The sequence below is a fragment of the Mesocricetus auratus genome, unplaced genomic scaffold (assembly GCF_017639785.1).
Source record: "Mesocricetus auratus isolate SY011 unplaced genomic scaffold, BCM_Maur_2.0 Super-Scaffold_100022, whole genome shotgun sequence".
NCBI classification, from domain to species: Eukaryota; Metazoa; Chordata; class Mammalia; order Rodentia; family Cricetidae; genus Mesocricetus; species Mesocricetus auratus.
Window position 1 is genome coordinate 35,654,017 of NW_024429203.1, and position 15,009 is coordinate 35,669,025.

The 15,009-nt window shown below is 52.1% G+C and overlaps 1 protein-coding gene across 1 annotated transcript; it reads left to right on the top strand.

Annotated features, from left to right (window-relative positions):
• The first annotated feature begins 5,374 nt into the window (after positions 1-5,374).
• On the top strand, positions 5,375-13,840 carry LOC101843469 (taste receptor cell protein 1). The gene is made up of 12 exons (XM_005069316.4): positions 5,375-5,507; positions 6,234-7,648; positions 9,114-9,175; positions 10,327-10,478; positions 10,642-10,772; positions 11,112-11,176; positions 11,483-11,622; positions 11,841-11,965; positions 12,053-12,111; positions 12,205-12,350; positions 12,574-12,656; positions 13,489-13,840. The coding sequence occupies exons 1-12, from the start codon at positions 5,375-5,377 to the stop codon at positions 13,543-13,545; spliced, it is 2,568 nt and encodes an 855-aa protein (XP_005069373.2). The 3' UTR covers positions 13,546-13,840.
• Positions 13,841-15,009: the final 1,169 nt, after the last annotated feature.

The window sequence follows — 15,009 nt, forward strand, 5'->3', positions numbered from 1 at the left end:
TGCTATGTGCTGAGGTTATTCTCAGTATGTAGCAAGCCTAAGGCTAATCTTAGATACACGAGATCCTGTCTCAAAACAAAACAAAAACACCCAAGTGCAACCAGCCTAGCTTGTAAACTCTGCCACAAAGGAAGGTGAAGGGGGAGATCGAAAGTGCAGACCCAACCTAATTAATGCAGAGAGTTCAAGGCTAGCCTGGGCAACTCAAGGAGAACCTACTTCAAAAATAAGAAAGTAACCTGGATATGGCATCTCACAGCTGAAATTCCAGAACTTTGGAGAAAGGCTATCCTTAGCAACATATTGAGTTCAAGGCTAGCCTGAATTATATGAGGAACTATCCCAACAAAAACAAACTTTGATTTTGAGATGGGGTCTCAGGTAGGTTGAAATCCCTTTGTAGCTGGGGCAGACACTGAATTCCTGACTCTTCTGTCACCATCCCCCAGTTTCTGAGACTGTAGGTGTGCACCACCATGTCCAAATGATGTTATTCTCTTCTAACACCACACATACCCAGGCAGTAAGGGCAAGTTGGCAGGCCAGGTGCCATCTTTGAAGAAAAGAGCAGGAAGGGGAAGCAGAAGCATCTTTGGAGGCAAGGAGCAAGTCTTGGGTTGGAGCGCCAGCAGGACACCATTATTCCTCAGTGGAGCAGTGTAGTAGCCACTGGGGCTAAAGATGGGTTAGGACATCCTGATGATAGCCAGGCATCCTTCCTACTTGACCTAGCTGCTGGCAGGGCTCAGGGGATGTTTCTAGCTCACACAACCAGCTTAGAAGGCTGGATGATGAACCAGAAAGTTAGATGAAAAGAAGACAGCAGGACGTTAACCAAAACCCTTCCCAGACCCCAAGGATCCATGGCTTGAAACTGATGATCAGCAGGAAATCAAAGATTGGAGAATCCTGGGATTGTAGCTTCCCTCATTTGTCTGTACACACACACACACACACACACACACACACACACACACACACACACACACACACTGACCCAATCACCCCTTTACCTGTGGGACCTCATTCTTGTTGCTCTTCCTTCCTGCCTGGAACTCTTGCCCTAGAAAATGTGGACAAATGGCTAGACAGTCTCTCTCTCTCTCTCTCTCTCTCTCTCTCTCTCTCTCTCTCTCTCTCTCTCTCTCTCTCTCTCTCTCTCTCTCTCTCTCTCTCTCTCTCTCTCTCTCTCTCTCTCTCTCTCTCTCAAGAACATAGTGGCCAGGGCATGTAGGAGGAGTCTGGCTAGTTAGCTAGTGCTGGCCTGGGATTTACCCAGTACTGAGGCCTCTGGTGCCAGATGCAGAATCCAGAATTGGAAAGAGACTAGGCAGGGTCCTAGAGACACCACTCTGTCCTGCCTGGTCTTCAGAGGAGCTGCTAGTCCTGTCCTGCTGGACTGAACCTCAGGCTGTCATAGTATCCTCTCCGATGACTAAGATGACATCTAGTGACTGAGGTCTCTCGAGTAGTAAAAGATTCCATGTCATTCTTCCTCAAACAGAGTGTGAGATGGGAGCCAGGAAGAGGGTACCAGGAAGGGGAGCCCAGCTTGATTCCCCCATCCCTGCAATGAGGAAGGTCCCTGCAATGAGGAAGATGTTTAGGCAAAGTCAAGCATCTGCTGGTCCATCTGCCTGTGTGTCTAGGTAAATGTCTGCCTGGCTCAGGGGCCATCCCCAGGAGGTTCCACCAACCTACTAACCACTCTCAAGACCATTTGAGTATGTGCACACCCTGTCTTTGAGCCAGGGACACAGGAAGAGAGTGTACAGCATCTCCTCTTGCAGAGGGTACCAGGTAGGATACAGCCTATGGGAATCCATGACTTAGTCATCAGGGTAAGAGGTCTCCCTGGCACTTGGTTGTATTAGGGACCAGAGTGTGACAGGGCTAGAGTGTGGCTGTCAGGGCCATGGGACTTTAAGGAGAAGAGAACCCTGCTAGAGACCCAAGAGAGTCCTGACGGGAGGATCAAAGCTGGCCCACAAGAAGAATGTTAGCGAGCCCTTGGGCCAGACCTTGGTACAGTCTAGCACTCACGGATCTTCTAATTCTTTTGTTGACATTGTGTGACACTGGTGTGGGGCCAGATTCCATTTAACTTACTCCATGTGTAGGTGGCATTGCATCTGACCCAGAGTAAGCAGGGAGAGCAACCCCTGCCAGGCTTAAACTTGTCCTAGTCCACAGTGAGCCTAGACACTTGTCACAGACTGAGCACTGGTCCTAACTATAAATTAGTTCTTATCTTTTTTCAAAGATTTATTTATTTAATACATATACATTGTTCTGCCTACAGGCCAGAAGAAGGCACCAAGTTGAATTGTAGATGGTTGTGAGCCACCATATGGTTGCTGGGAATTGAACTCAGGACCCCTGGAAGAGCAGCCAGTGCTCTTAACCTCTGAGCCATCTCTCCAGCCCCAGATCTTATCTTTCATACATGCCAAATCCTGATTTCACTCCCTTCCTACTAGGGCTGGAACCCAGAATCTTTGCAAAGTTACTGCTAGGCAAGAACTCTATGGCTGGAAGTATACCTCTAGTCCTCTCTTTACTTAATTTTAAGACAAGATCTTGTTGAGTTGCCTAGGCAGGCCTTGAGAGCTAGGCTTCTGAGCCTGTAGGTCTAGACTGGTTTGGTCTCATTTATTTATTTACTTATTTAAGTTTTAGACAGGGATCCACTATGTAGATCAAGCTAGCTGCCCTCAAACTTGTGATGATCCCCCTGCCTCTGACTTCTAAGTGCTAGGACTGAAGTATATACCACATGCCTGGCTCCCTAGGCAGCTACAGCTTTTCCCACTGTGGCCTCTATGAATGAACTCCAGTTTGATAGTTTGAGCCCCATCTGGCCAGACAGGAACCCAGTGTCTTATGAGTAAGCCTCACTCTTTATAGTAGAACCATCAGGGTCTTCCTTAGCCTTAGGTTATTGGGAAAGAAGTAGTCCTGCCCACCTGACGGGAGCAGGTGGGGTGGAGCAAAGGGCGACCACACCAAGCTCCATCCTCCTCCTCATGGGCAGAGGCTTCTTGGCAGCACCAGGGACACCAGGTAAGACCTGGGCCCCCAGGGAACACAAGTGAGGGAAGGAGAATGAAGGCACAGGTGTGTGCTCACAGGCCTGGGGACAGCTCCTGGGCACTGGGGAAGGAAGAGCAGCTTCAGGGAGAATGGGCATAGTGGAATCAGGATTGCAGGAGGGAGCATCACAGCCAAAGCCGTCTCATGCTCCTGGGAGGTGTCTCTCAGACCAGGAGTGAAATGTCTCTCCAAGGACAGTAGGGAAGAGGCAGCAGCCTCCTGGGGTACAGCAGTGCATCAGCCTACAGACAGCAAATGTCAGAGAAGCCGAGAGGACGGGCTGGATGGAAAGATTTGTAGGACTGTGGATCTGTGACCCGGAAGAGAACTGTGCCATAAGTGATGGTTTCCCCGCTTAGAAAACATTTCTAGTAGCTGTGCCTATTGACACAGAATCTAACCCCAGTTGCTAGGGAGGCTGAAGCAGGAGGCTTGCAAATTCAAGAACTGTCTAAGCTACAGAGTGGTTTCAACCTGGGCCACTTAGTGAGACAATGTCTCAAGATTTTAAAGAAGAAAAATGAAAGGGCTGGGAATATAACAGATAGCACCTTTGTGCAACATGGCAAAGTCCTGCTTCAACAGTCAGTTGAGCAATAACGGACGGACAGAGGGGTGTGCCCAAGTAGAAGGAACTGGAAGTTGGTAGGATCCTGGGTGGGACTCTCCAGGCCCAGCTGCTAATGGGGAATTCCCCCCATCAGGGTTCTAGTTATTTTCTCCCCATTACAGCTCTGCTGACCAAGAACAGTACTGACCCCTGGGACCGGTTTGGTTCAACAGAGGCCAGGAGACCTGGGGAGAGAAAGGCTGCAAGCAAGAGTTAGAGGGTTGAGGCATGAGCCTGCTCCCTGTTTATCCCTGAGCCAAGGGTGCTAAGGAGTTCAAGGCTGCTTAGGCCCATTGCCAGCAGTATGAGTGGTCATGTCTTAGCGCTCTATTGCTCTGATAAAGACTATGACCAAAAGCAACTTAGGGAGAGAAGGGTTTGTTTGGCCTGTGGGTTACAGTCCATCATCAGGCAAAGAGAAAGCTGAGCTCAGGGCAGGAACAAAGAGACAAGAACTGAGGTAGAGGCCATGGAGGAAGGCTGTGCTGTGTGGCTTACTCTCCACAGCTTGCTCGGCCGGCTTGCTAACATACCCGGGACCACCTGCCCAGGTGTGGCTCCACCCATATCAACCACTAATCAAGAAAATGCCCCCACAGACCAATTATGGAGGCATTTTCTCAGTTGAGATTCCTTCTTAGATGACTCTAGCTTGTGTTAAGTTTACAAAAAATAAATAAAACAAAACAAAAACAAAGAGCCTAACCAACACAGGGCAGGGCAAACACAGAACTGCAGCTTGAAAAGGGTCTGGAAAGAACCCTTCTACCCAAAGCCCCTGCCACCTCCACATACCTAGTGCAAGGCGCTGACCAGAACTCTAGGAAGGACCACTAACATGAATGTGGTTCTCTCCTGATCTGCCTTAATCCAGGCCCTCCCTGTCGGGTGGAATGGAACAGAGACAGGGCGAGGGCTTTGGGTAGAAGCTCACACACACACACACACACACACACACACACACACACACACTCACACACACACACACACACACACACACACACACACACACACGCAGCTCCCACACCACAGTTAGCACCTCACAACCCATCCCTGACTACCTGTTGTTACATCCCCTATCACCAAAATACCACTGTAACTCCCTCCCCTCCTGAAGACAGGAAAAGAGCTCTCCTCATCCATCACAGCTCCAGGAACTGACCTGACTGCGGTGGTGAGGGAATAAAGACATGACAGACATGGTCACATGTACAGAAAATCTGGGGCTGGGTGGACTGGGTTCTCTAATATAGTACAGCATGCTTACTATATACAGTTGAACAGGGAGGTGGGGTCATTGGTTACAGCTGAATCGAGGAGGCAGGATTAATGCACACAGATAAACAAGGAGTCAGGGTTATCATATACTGCCGAACAAGGAAGGGCAGGTTTAACAAATCTCAGTAGAAGCCATCTGTAGGGGAGCCTTGCCTAGGAAAGGTTTTGCCATTTCCCATGGGGCTGAGGCATTGGCATCTGCCACACGGCCAAACTCATGTCAACAGCACACATCCACTTGGGATATCACTCACTCAGGGCTTCCTCCATGCCCAAAATGACATTTATCTCTGGACAGCTACCAGCAGAAGTGGATAGCTCAGTGATGGGTGTGGAGCTCTGGGCATCTGGCATTTTAGGCAAGAGTGCTACACTAAGTTCTACCCCGGCCTGATGAGTCCTTTCCTGAAGGGGGCTTGCAAAGGACATCATTGTCTGTCGCCTGACACTGCATCCTTGGAAGTCCTGGCAGGAGCCTACAGCATGGGCAAGCAGTGGTTTCCTGCAGCTGGAGTTTTCCTGGCCGGTAAGTGAGCAGGGAAGAGGAGCTGGCCGCCCTCACCCATAATCTGCTTACTTGGTAAGGAAGGACAGAGTCCTCAGCGAACTCCATGACCCCCACCTTAGGGCTTCCCTTCATTGTCTACGTGTTTTCCTGGCCATGACCAGCCCAAGGAAAGACTGGAGACCTCAGGCTCCTAGAGAGCAGTCAGGGCTACCTGCTTGGAGCTGTACACATGTGTAGCTAGGTTTGGCATTAACCCCAGAGCCCTCAAAAATTCCCCACGCATGTGCTCCACCACCCAGTCAGCCCTGAAGAGGAACCCTATACGCAGGGAACATGGTCAGGTCACAGTCTCACCCACAATAGAGAATCTGACAGTATTTTCAGCACCATCAAGCTAGTCTAGGCCTCGGATGGGGTTTGAATCGAGTGTGCAAGACTCTCGACTCCTAGTGACCACCTGGGCCTGACATGGAGGTTGTTAGGAGACAGATGACAAACCCTGAAGACATGTCCCATTGTCCTCACATTCCTGGGTGGAGGTAAAGGCATTCCTGGTGTCAGTCAGGCTAGAATCAGGGAGGGGAGGTAACCTGAGTGACTAGCTTCATAGTTTGGGGCCTAACCAGGCCCAAGTGTTGCTCTCAGGTACCTAAGGGAGCCAGCTGTGACAGGATGAGATGTGAGAGTCTAGGGACCAGTTCTGCTCACCAGACACTGGGGAACCAGGCCTTTCTTGCTTTGCAGCCTTCCTGATAGTCTCAGCTTCTACCCTGACCCTTCTCTCTACACATGAAGACCTTAACCAAGTTCCTTCAGCCCCTGACACATCTGCTCGGCAAAGCAGCAGCATTTTGGGCATTCTGACAGAAACTGTTAGTGGCATCAATTCAGTTGAGACGGAATCAGAGGCCCTGCAGAGGAGGGCAGGAGCCCTTTCTACAGAGGCAGTGGGGGGCCAGGAGTCCCCCTCAATGCCTGGCCCCTTAGGAAGTACCAGGGTCATGCCTGGACCAATCCCCTCAGCCCTGAACACATCTGCAGCCCACATGACTGTTGACTCTCAGCCAGTGTCCTCTGGGGCTGACCCTGTAGAGGAAAACTTGGCCTCTGGAACTCTAGAAACAATTGCTATGTCATTGTCACAGCCTTCTCCCACACGTGGATCTGAGCAGAAGTTCAACAAGGTCCCCAAGTTGTGTTGGACAGTCCCTACCTCTGCATCATCGGAGACAACTGTTGCATCTAAACCAACACGGCATCCAATCAGAGCTTCCTTTTCCCCCATATTCCCTAGAGCTCTGTGCCTGTTATTGAACATCTCCAGTCCCCCTGTGTGGCGGGATGGCCACTCCAGGTCAGAGGCATCCCTACCTGTGGCACTGGCTCCAAGGAGCCCCTTAGGACTGCCTATCTTTCCATGGATGCCTAACACACTGAAAGCTACAGAGACCCCGTTGCCTGCATCTTCAGGGAGATCAGGGCTGGAACTGGCCTCCCAAGCCTTTCCAGTGAGCTCTGGGTCATCTGAAGACACTGTAGCTTCGGGCACGGGACCAGTATCCAGTGGTGCTCCTGTGCCGCTGCTGTCCTCAGCAACATCATCTTCACGTCCATCCTCCCCCTGCTCCCCACCCTCCTCATCAGCATTGCCCCCGTCTTCATCCCCACCACCTGCATCTTTGTCATTCTCCCCACCACCACCCTCAATCCCGGTCCCAGTTTCCTCTGTCACCACAGGAGCCAGGGCCCCTCCTAAACCTTCTGTGTCTGTGACTGCATCCTCAACTACAGACTCTTCCACTAAAACCTCGAACCTTGCACTCTGGATGGCCCTACGACCCAGCCATCCCAAGCCATGGGTTCCTACCAGCCTGAGCCACCTGCCCACTCTCTCCTTCCAACATTTCTCCAGCCCTCCCCCTGCCCCACACAGCTCTGTCTCCACCAAGTTACCTGGGGGTGCTGACTCTACCCAGTCCTCTACCCTGCCTCGCCCTGGCCAAGATGTGTCTTTGCAGGACTTGAGTTCCTCCACGCCAGGACCTAGTCATGTGACCCACTCTGTGACCTTCAGGATCAACAGTAAATGTTTCACCACAGCTGTCTGGAACTTGATACCCCTGAAGCAAAGGCTGTTGAATGGGTTTATCTGCTACCAGGTGTGTCACCTGCTCCTTGGGTAGAGGAATGTGGGTGAAGATACTCTTTCCTGCTCTGCTTCCTTCTGAGTATGCCAGGCACGGCCACAACACATGCTACACACATCCTTGGCTTCTAAGAGCAGCTGGACACAAAATAATAAAATCTAATGAGTACCATGCTGTGCTCCCGGGAGGAGACTGGGGAGAGGCTAGGCAGACATACTTCTTAGACGTCATTACAGAGGGAAAATCTCACAGTGGGGGAGGCCTCGCCTATCAGAAACAGAGCAGGTTCTCACTGTGCAGCTGCTGGCCTTTTATCAGCACTTAGCTGATCCCTGGCAAAGTGAGGCACAGTTCCCGCCTTGACTCTGGAACCAGGAGCAAGGCAGGTATCTCAGACAGGAACTGCCATTTCTCACCTGCCATGCAGGGCGCAATCTCCTGTGGAATGGTTCATCTCTGTGTGCAACTGGGAAACAACAGGAGCTATAGTCCTCGGGTCTGATGGAAGCCAGACTAGAAGCGCAACAAGCTGTGGGAAGGAACTTAGGGGACTAGCAGACTGTTGGGTGGTGTGCTTGCACACACCGGGTGACCCCTCCACCACAGCAATGGATCCCCTTTGGTTGTTGGTTTGTTTGTTTGTTTAGTTAGTTGTTTTGAGACAAGGTCTCACTGTGCAACATGGTTGACCTAGAACTCACCATGTAGACCAGGCTGGCCTGGAACTCCCAGAAATCCACCTGCCTCTGCCTCCCAAGTATTGGGATTAAAGTCACATGCCAGCATGCCCAGGCCTCTTTTTTATTTTATTTTATTTTATTTGAGACAGGGTTAACCTGGCTTTGAAATGGTCCTTGGGCATTCCTCTCCAAGACTCAATGCTACCACATCTGGCCTGGTTGTGGATTTTATGTCTATTAGTTGGTTGAGTTTTTTATTTTCGTTTGTTTGTTGCTTGTATTTGTTTATTTGTGTGATCAGGTCCCCACTATGTAGCCCAGGCTGACAGTGAACCCGCCTCAGCTTCCTAAGTGCAGGGACAAAAGGCATGCACTACCACACCCGGCAGTGGGGAGCATTTAGCTGGAGTGGAGAGAAGGTAGCCACATCAAACACTGAAGGGCTTCCCAAGCACTGGGGCAGAGAGAGCACTGTTTGGGGGAACCCAAGTTGCAGAGGGACTGGCAAAGGACTCTATGGTAAATGAGGATGGGAGTGGCAGCCCAGGCTGGTGGCTGGCAGGATACAGAGCCCAAAGGTGACTGGACTGCCGAGGTACAGCATGTACAGCCCCTGGACAGATGGATCCCAGTTAGGATCTCAGTACAAAGCAATCACAAGCCTCAGGCTACCAGAGGGGAACAGCCCGGGAAAGGCCCAGCTGGACCAGGATCGGGGATGAGACAGACAGAGGCCAGGGAAGATGGAGGGACACAAGGCAGGGGTGAGCATGCTGACCTCTGTGCCTCTGCCTCAGCTCCAGCTCATCTACCATGAGGCCTTCTCCAGCTTCAAGAATGTCAGTGCCCTGCTATTTCGGTGAGTGTAGTTTTTCAACTGACCTATGCCTTTAGCAGCCCTAGCCCAGGCCGCTCACCCTGCCAAGTGTGAGTGTCCAGGGACACCTTGGCCCAGATGGGTGGGTAAGAGGCCCACATTTGTTCCTGCCACCAGCTGTGCTGCATGACCTCAGCTGGCCTTCCTGCTATTTCCTAATTCCAACTGTTGGGTTTGGATGACGAAATCAGGACGGGCTGTGTACAGGGAGAAGGCAGGCAAAGAGCATTTGGCTGCTTATCCTGGGGACAGGGTCATGTAAATGATATGTAAATAAATGCAAATCTTGGGTGGAACCCTCTCATTCTGAGCTGCTAGGAAAGTGGACTACTACCTCCAGAATTGGCCGTGGGGTGGGGTGGCTATCCAGGACAAGATCCCAACTGCTTCAGTTTTTTTCCCTTTTGCTGGGTGGGGGCACAGACCTTTAATCCCAGCATTTGGGAGGCAGAGGCAGGTGGATCTCTGTGAGTTTGAGTCCACCCTGGTCTACAGAGTGAGTTCCAGGACAACAAGGGCTACACAGAGAAATCCTGTCTTTAAAAAAATCCTTTTAATAAACTGAAGTCCACTCTGTGATTCCCCTGCCCTGAGCCTAAGCCCATTTTGTCTCCCAGCCCTGGGATTGGCACAGGAAGAGCAAATGTTATTTTAGATTCTGGGGCTGTTTATTTCCCGGTCTCTCCCTGAGAGCTGCCTGAAGGAGATGCCTCCCCAAAACACGATCAATTGATCCTTCTCCTCTAGGCTTTAGAAATTCCTCAGGCCTGTCACTCCCCCTCTCTCCCGAGCCCCCTACTTCTTGAACTGCAGCTACGGTTTTCTCTGTGTCCACTAGACCTCTTGAGAGCCCCCAGCCGGCTGTGGTCTCTTTGAGTGACACCTTATCCCAGTGCCTCCCTGGACAAGATACTCAGTGTCCCTGTGAGAATGTCCAAGGGAACTTACTTTAATCAAGCGCCTGCTGTGCCTGCATCCTTCATGCCTCACAACAGCCCTCTTAGCCCCAGCACCAAAGGGGTCATGTGACCGCTTCATTCGTGTGACTGCTCTAATCACACCAGCTGCCTGGTAGGCTTCTCTCCTTCTGCACCAGCCAGGCCGATCTTACCCCCACTGAACCCCTCCTACAGGCCTGGGTCTACAGAAGTGAAAGCTTTGCTCGTGTTTGGTCAGCCGGATCCCTCAGCCCTAGAAATCCTCTGGGCTTTGTACCGCAAAGTGAAGGCCTCCAGATGGTCTCTTGGGCACCTGACCCTGGCTGACAACAGTCTCTCCTCTGACGGTGAGTCTAGAGCAATGTCTGCCCCATGCCTTCTCAGCCGTGCATGGAGGAGGCTGGCTGGACTCCTTGGAGGGATTCAGTTCCGTCCAACCAAGCCCTAAACAGGCCACAGTGGGAAAGGTGGCTGTTCCAACTTCCCAGACTGCTGTATATGGCTCGGCAGAGTACAACATGGCAGACCTTACCCGGGAAACCATCAGCATCAGCTTCATACTCATGAGGCCCTTCCTGCCCCAGCTGCTTCTGCCTGGTTCCCAACCTTTTGTCCTGTTGGAGAAGCAGGTCCTCCAGCTGGTGAGTGTCCTCCCCTCTGCTTCTGGGACTGGGATGCTCTCCCTCCTTCCCTTGTCAACAGGCCTATACAGCTTTTAGTGGTGGGCGAAATGATGTCCAATGTAAGCAACACCGGGATGGCATACGTGGGGAAGCAAGCGTGGAGGGGGCTGTTTAAGGAGGAGAAAGCTCTGAGGGAAGTCAGTGGCCAGGCTGTCACCAGAATCCCTGCCCAGGAGACCACACTACACTACAGAAGGCTCTCAGGTCCTGCCTTATCTATCTAGTACCTGACTCACCCCATACTGGGTCTCAGGATAAGCATCTCCTAGACAACCTGACTTCCAGGACTTCCTACAGGTCACCCATGAGGTATTAAGATTCTACAAAGCTAATCCCCAGGACCAACCCCTGCTCCTATTCAGGTAGGTTGAGTATCCCATCTGGTCTGTCCAGTCCTCTTGCTGCCCCATCCCTGATTCCCCAGCCTACTTGACAACTCTCTTGGAGGTGTATCACTAGGGCAACTCCACCCCTAACCCAAAGCCAGGAGATACAGGTGTAGACTGGAGACCACCAAGGGCTTTGACTAAGCATGCTTGAGTCTGCCTCACAGAGTTCTGCTCTTGGAGGTGGGAACATGGGGTGTATAATTAGGAGTTCAACACTTGTTTCTAGAAGCATGCACTGACCAAGAGCCCATGACACTGTATTCTCCCATCCTTCCCTAGCAATGTGAATGAGTGGGTGAGCATTTACATGGAATACAAGTTCAAGAGGCCCATCCCCACTCACCTCCGAGGCCTGGCCAGTTACCTGGCCCATCACATAACAGACCCCACTCTCCAGAAATCCAGCCTGGTGGCCAATGGTGAGTGATCTTGGACCCCATGTATTGCTCTAGGTCAGCCTATCTCTCTAGGCCTTACTACACACATACCCCAGGCTGTGTGCAAAGCTTGTGTGCTGACCACCAGATGGAATCAGTGGGTTTGGGCAAGCCACCCTGAGTCAGGGTGTGGTCCTACCCCAGAGCTCTCAGAAGACAGGAGTTCTGACTGCTATCACCACCCCACCCCATCACCTTAGGGGAGAAAGCAGAGCTGGTGCTTTACGAGACACAGCTCCTGATCCTGGGTCACCCCTTCGGCAAGGCCTTGGAGAACAAGACTAGCTCTGAGTCCCAGGAGCTTCGCAGACTGCTGACAAAACGGGTGACGTGAGGGGATGGAGGCACAGAGAAAGGGGTGTGGCTGACCTAGGTTGTATAACCGTAACACTTTTTTGTCTTGTGACCTCAGCTAACCTCAGTCCTCAAGCCTCTGCATGACTTTGGTCAAGTGGTGGTGGAGGAATTCCAGTGAGTGTTCAGTTCAGAGGGTGGGTCCTGGGGCGGATGAGAGGGTCTCTCTACATCTCTCCAGCCCTCTAAGGTGGGTAATGATCCTCCCAGGCAGGAGCCACTGACTGCCAAAGTGCAAGCTTCCTTCTTTGGGGCTGCACCAGCCCAGGCTATCATTCAAGACTGCATGCACCGAGCGCTGGGCTTCCTGCAGGAAACTGAAGGTCTCCAGTTAGAGATGCTCGTCCCAGTCCTTGGTCAGTGGCTGTCCATGCCCTCCGTCCCTCTGCGATCTCTGGCCTTGCTGTTTCTGCCAGCCTGGCCCTCCCTCTGGCACTCAGCCCTGCATGGCCATGTTTGCTCTTACCCTCCCCGTGAACGGGTACACTGGCTCCAAGTATCCTGGGAACAGCCATCACGCCGACAAGACTCTGAGGGCTGAGAATGGAAAACCCACTCTGCCTTCCCATTCTGCTCCAGGCATCCCCAGCTCCAGAGCCTCCAGAGGCCCTGGCCATGTGTCCATGCTGACCCTCCAGCTCATCACGCCTCTTCTTGTCCTGGTGAGTCTGGCCAGACACGAGCTATTCCCTAAGACACAAGCGGAGCCTGTAAGGCCTTAACTCAAAAGCTCAGCCGCCTGTTATACACCTGACCCTGAATTCTCCTCACATGCCAGCTAGAACGGCATACTCTCCACCCGAGGCTGCACCTCCATAGTTCAGGCTGGAGGACAGAAACCCCCACCACAGCAGTGGCTGCACCACACAAGGGTGTGGAGGGCCTTCTTCTGTCAGGCAAGCAGAGGCTAATCAGCCTGGTTGCCCTGGGAAGATGGTGTGGAGGAGAGATCTCTGCGTGATCTACCTAATCTTCTGCTGAGTTACTGCTGAGTTACTGCCACCGTGCTGGCTGGTGCCATTCATGTAACAGGGATCTACCCTGCCTTGGGTAGAAGCCAAGGGGTGGTCAGGTTGACCCCTCCCAGAAGCTACCTGAGCTCCGGACATGGGCTAGGGTGACTAAAGCAGAACTTTGGCCACAAGGGGAGACCTGGGGCGGAGAATGGAGATGTGCAGAGGGGTCTCACTCCCACCACACAAGGGTGCTGTCAACGACCACTCCAGGTCCTCTGCAGATGATGTCAACTCAATTCCTGCCCGCACTCCACCTTGACCAGGTAGATGGGAGAGGGCAGCACCAGCCAGCAAGTACCTGACAGTTTTCTCACCATGTAGCCAGACTGATCTTTAACTTGCTACACAGCCCAAGCTGGCCTCAAATTTGCAGTGGGACCTGCCTAAGCCTCCAAGAGGTAGGGCATGGGCTACCACGTTCCATTTTCTTTCTGGACATTTTTAACTCCTGGCTTTTGTGTCTTTTCTATACCCCCAGGTGGCCCTTGGTGCTGCTCCCCATTTCACCAAGAAGCAAACCCCCTACCTCTCCTAGGTTACCTCACCTCACCTGGGGCTTCCAGACAGCACCTCAGCCCTGAGGACTAAAGCTGCAGGCTGCTAGAGCAGAAAGGGCAAGCCTGAGACTGACTGTCTTCAATCTCCTGCCACACCCCACCTCCACGCTGCATAAAACTGGGAAAAACACGAGGTCCTGTGTCCATGGTTGGGGCTCCTTATTCCCGTAGCTCCGACCTCTCCAGGAGCATGCACAGGTGGGTCAGGACAAAAGGAGTCAGGTCCCGTAGAATGTTCTGCCAGGCTCTGCTGCCACCACACACTACCATGAAATGGAGACCACACTTAGGAATATGAGAGATCAAGAACCAGTGTGTATACACAGAGCATGCAGGGTTAGAGCCAGGGTGGGTGTCCAGGTGTCATGTACACCGAGCCCCTAGGGTGGTCATCACGACTTCGCCCAAGGATGTGTGTCCAAGCTACACAAGAAGCCCCACCTGCCTGCCAACCTCAGCATGGCACAGCCACCCTGGCCAGCCAGAAAGGAGAGACTCCATAGTCCTTCCTGCTGAAAAAGGGGAACCCTGAAAAGGCTGCACTGTCAGTGGAGATGGCAGTCAGGGAGAAGGCCCAGAAAGCATGCAAGACAACAGCTGGCCAAAACAAACAAACAAACAAACAAACAATAGTACTTGCTGGCTGCCCTCAGTAGAACGCCTCAGATGAGGCGTCAGGTGGAGTTAGAAGCACCCCTCCATCTCCAGCAGGGGGAACCAGAGAGGCACTCAGGCCATGCTCCCAGCTGCTTTGAGGAGCTGACAATGATCGGCCCAACCCAGTCAGCAAACTAGGGAAGAAGGCATACGCGGGTTAGCAAAGACAATCTTCCTTTCTCAAGAACACAACTTGGAAGAAAACTTCCTCCACTCACTTCGCAGCCCCTACTTGTCAGCAAAACCTTGTCTTGGGCTTTAAGGCCAGGTTTCCCCATGCTGGAGCCTTAAGAACCTGAGCACCTTCCGGGCATTAACCCACAGATGTGATGTGTGGGTCTAGCCATCATGCCCCGAGGCACATTTGCTCAGCAGGTCTGGGATAGGCCTTGGAGACCTGAGCAGGAGGCAGACCACCAGCATACCACAGTCCAGAGCTGACGGAGACTTTTTTTTAACTGTTTTTTTTCAGGTTGTCTTTTTTTTTTTTCTTTTTAAGAGCTGACTGAGTCTTCACACAGCCCCTGACTTCATGTAAGCCTGCAGCAAATCCTGTCCCTAGGTTTCTCCATCTATAACTTGAAGGAACATGGTGCCCCTGCTTCCTGAGTCAGCTTGGCAATTTGATTAAACCTCTTATCTACTTCCCTAGCACTGGATGCTGAGGCAGGATAAACGTTTGAGGACAGCCCTGGCTGCATATATAAAGGGACGACAGTCAGTGACGTGCGAACAGCTTAAAGGGCACTTGGGGATGGCCTCAAAATCAGGAGCTCGTGGAACTA

Coding starts and splice junctions, on each gene's coding strand:
- LOC101843469 (XM_005069316.4), top strand. CDS start 5,375: ATGAGTCCTTTCCTGAAGGGGGCTTGCAAAGGACATCATTGTCTGTCG. Junction 10,773..11,111: donor AGAAGCAGGTCCTCCAGCTG/GTGAGTGTCCTC, acceptor GACTTCCTACAG/GTCACCCATGAGGTATTAAG. Junction 12,351..12,573: donor GATGCTCGTCCCAGTCCTTG/GTCAGTGGCTGT, acceptor ATTCTGCTCCAG/GCATCCCCAGCTCCAGAGCC.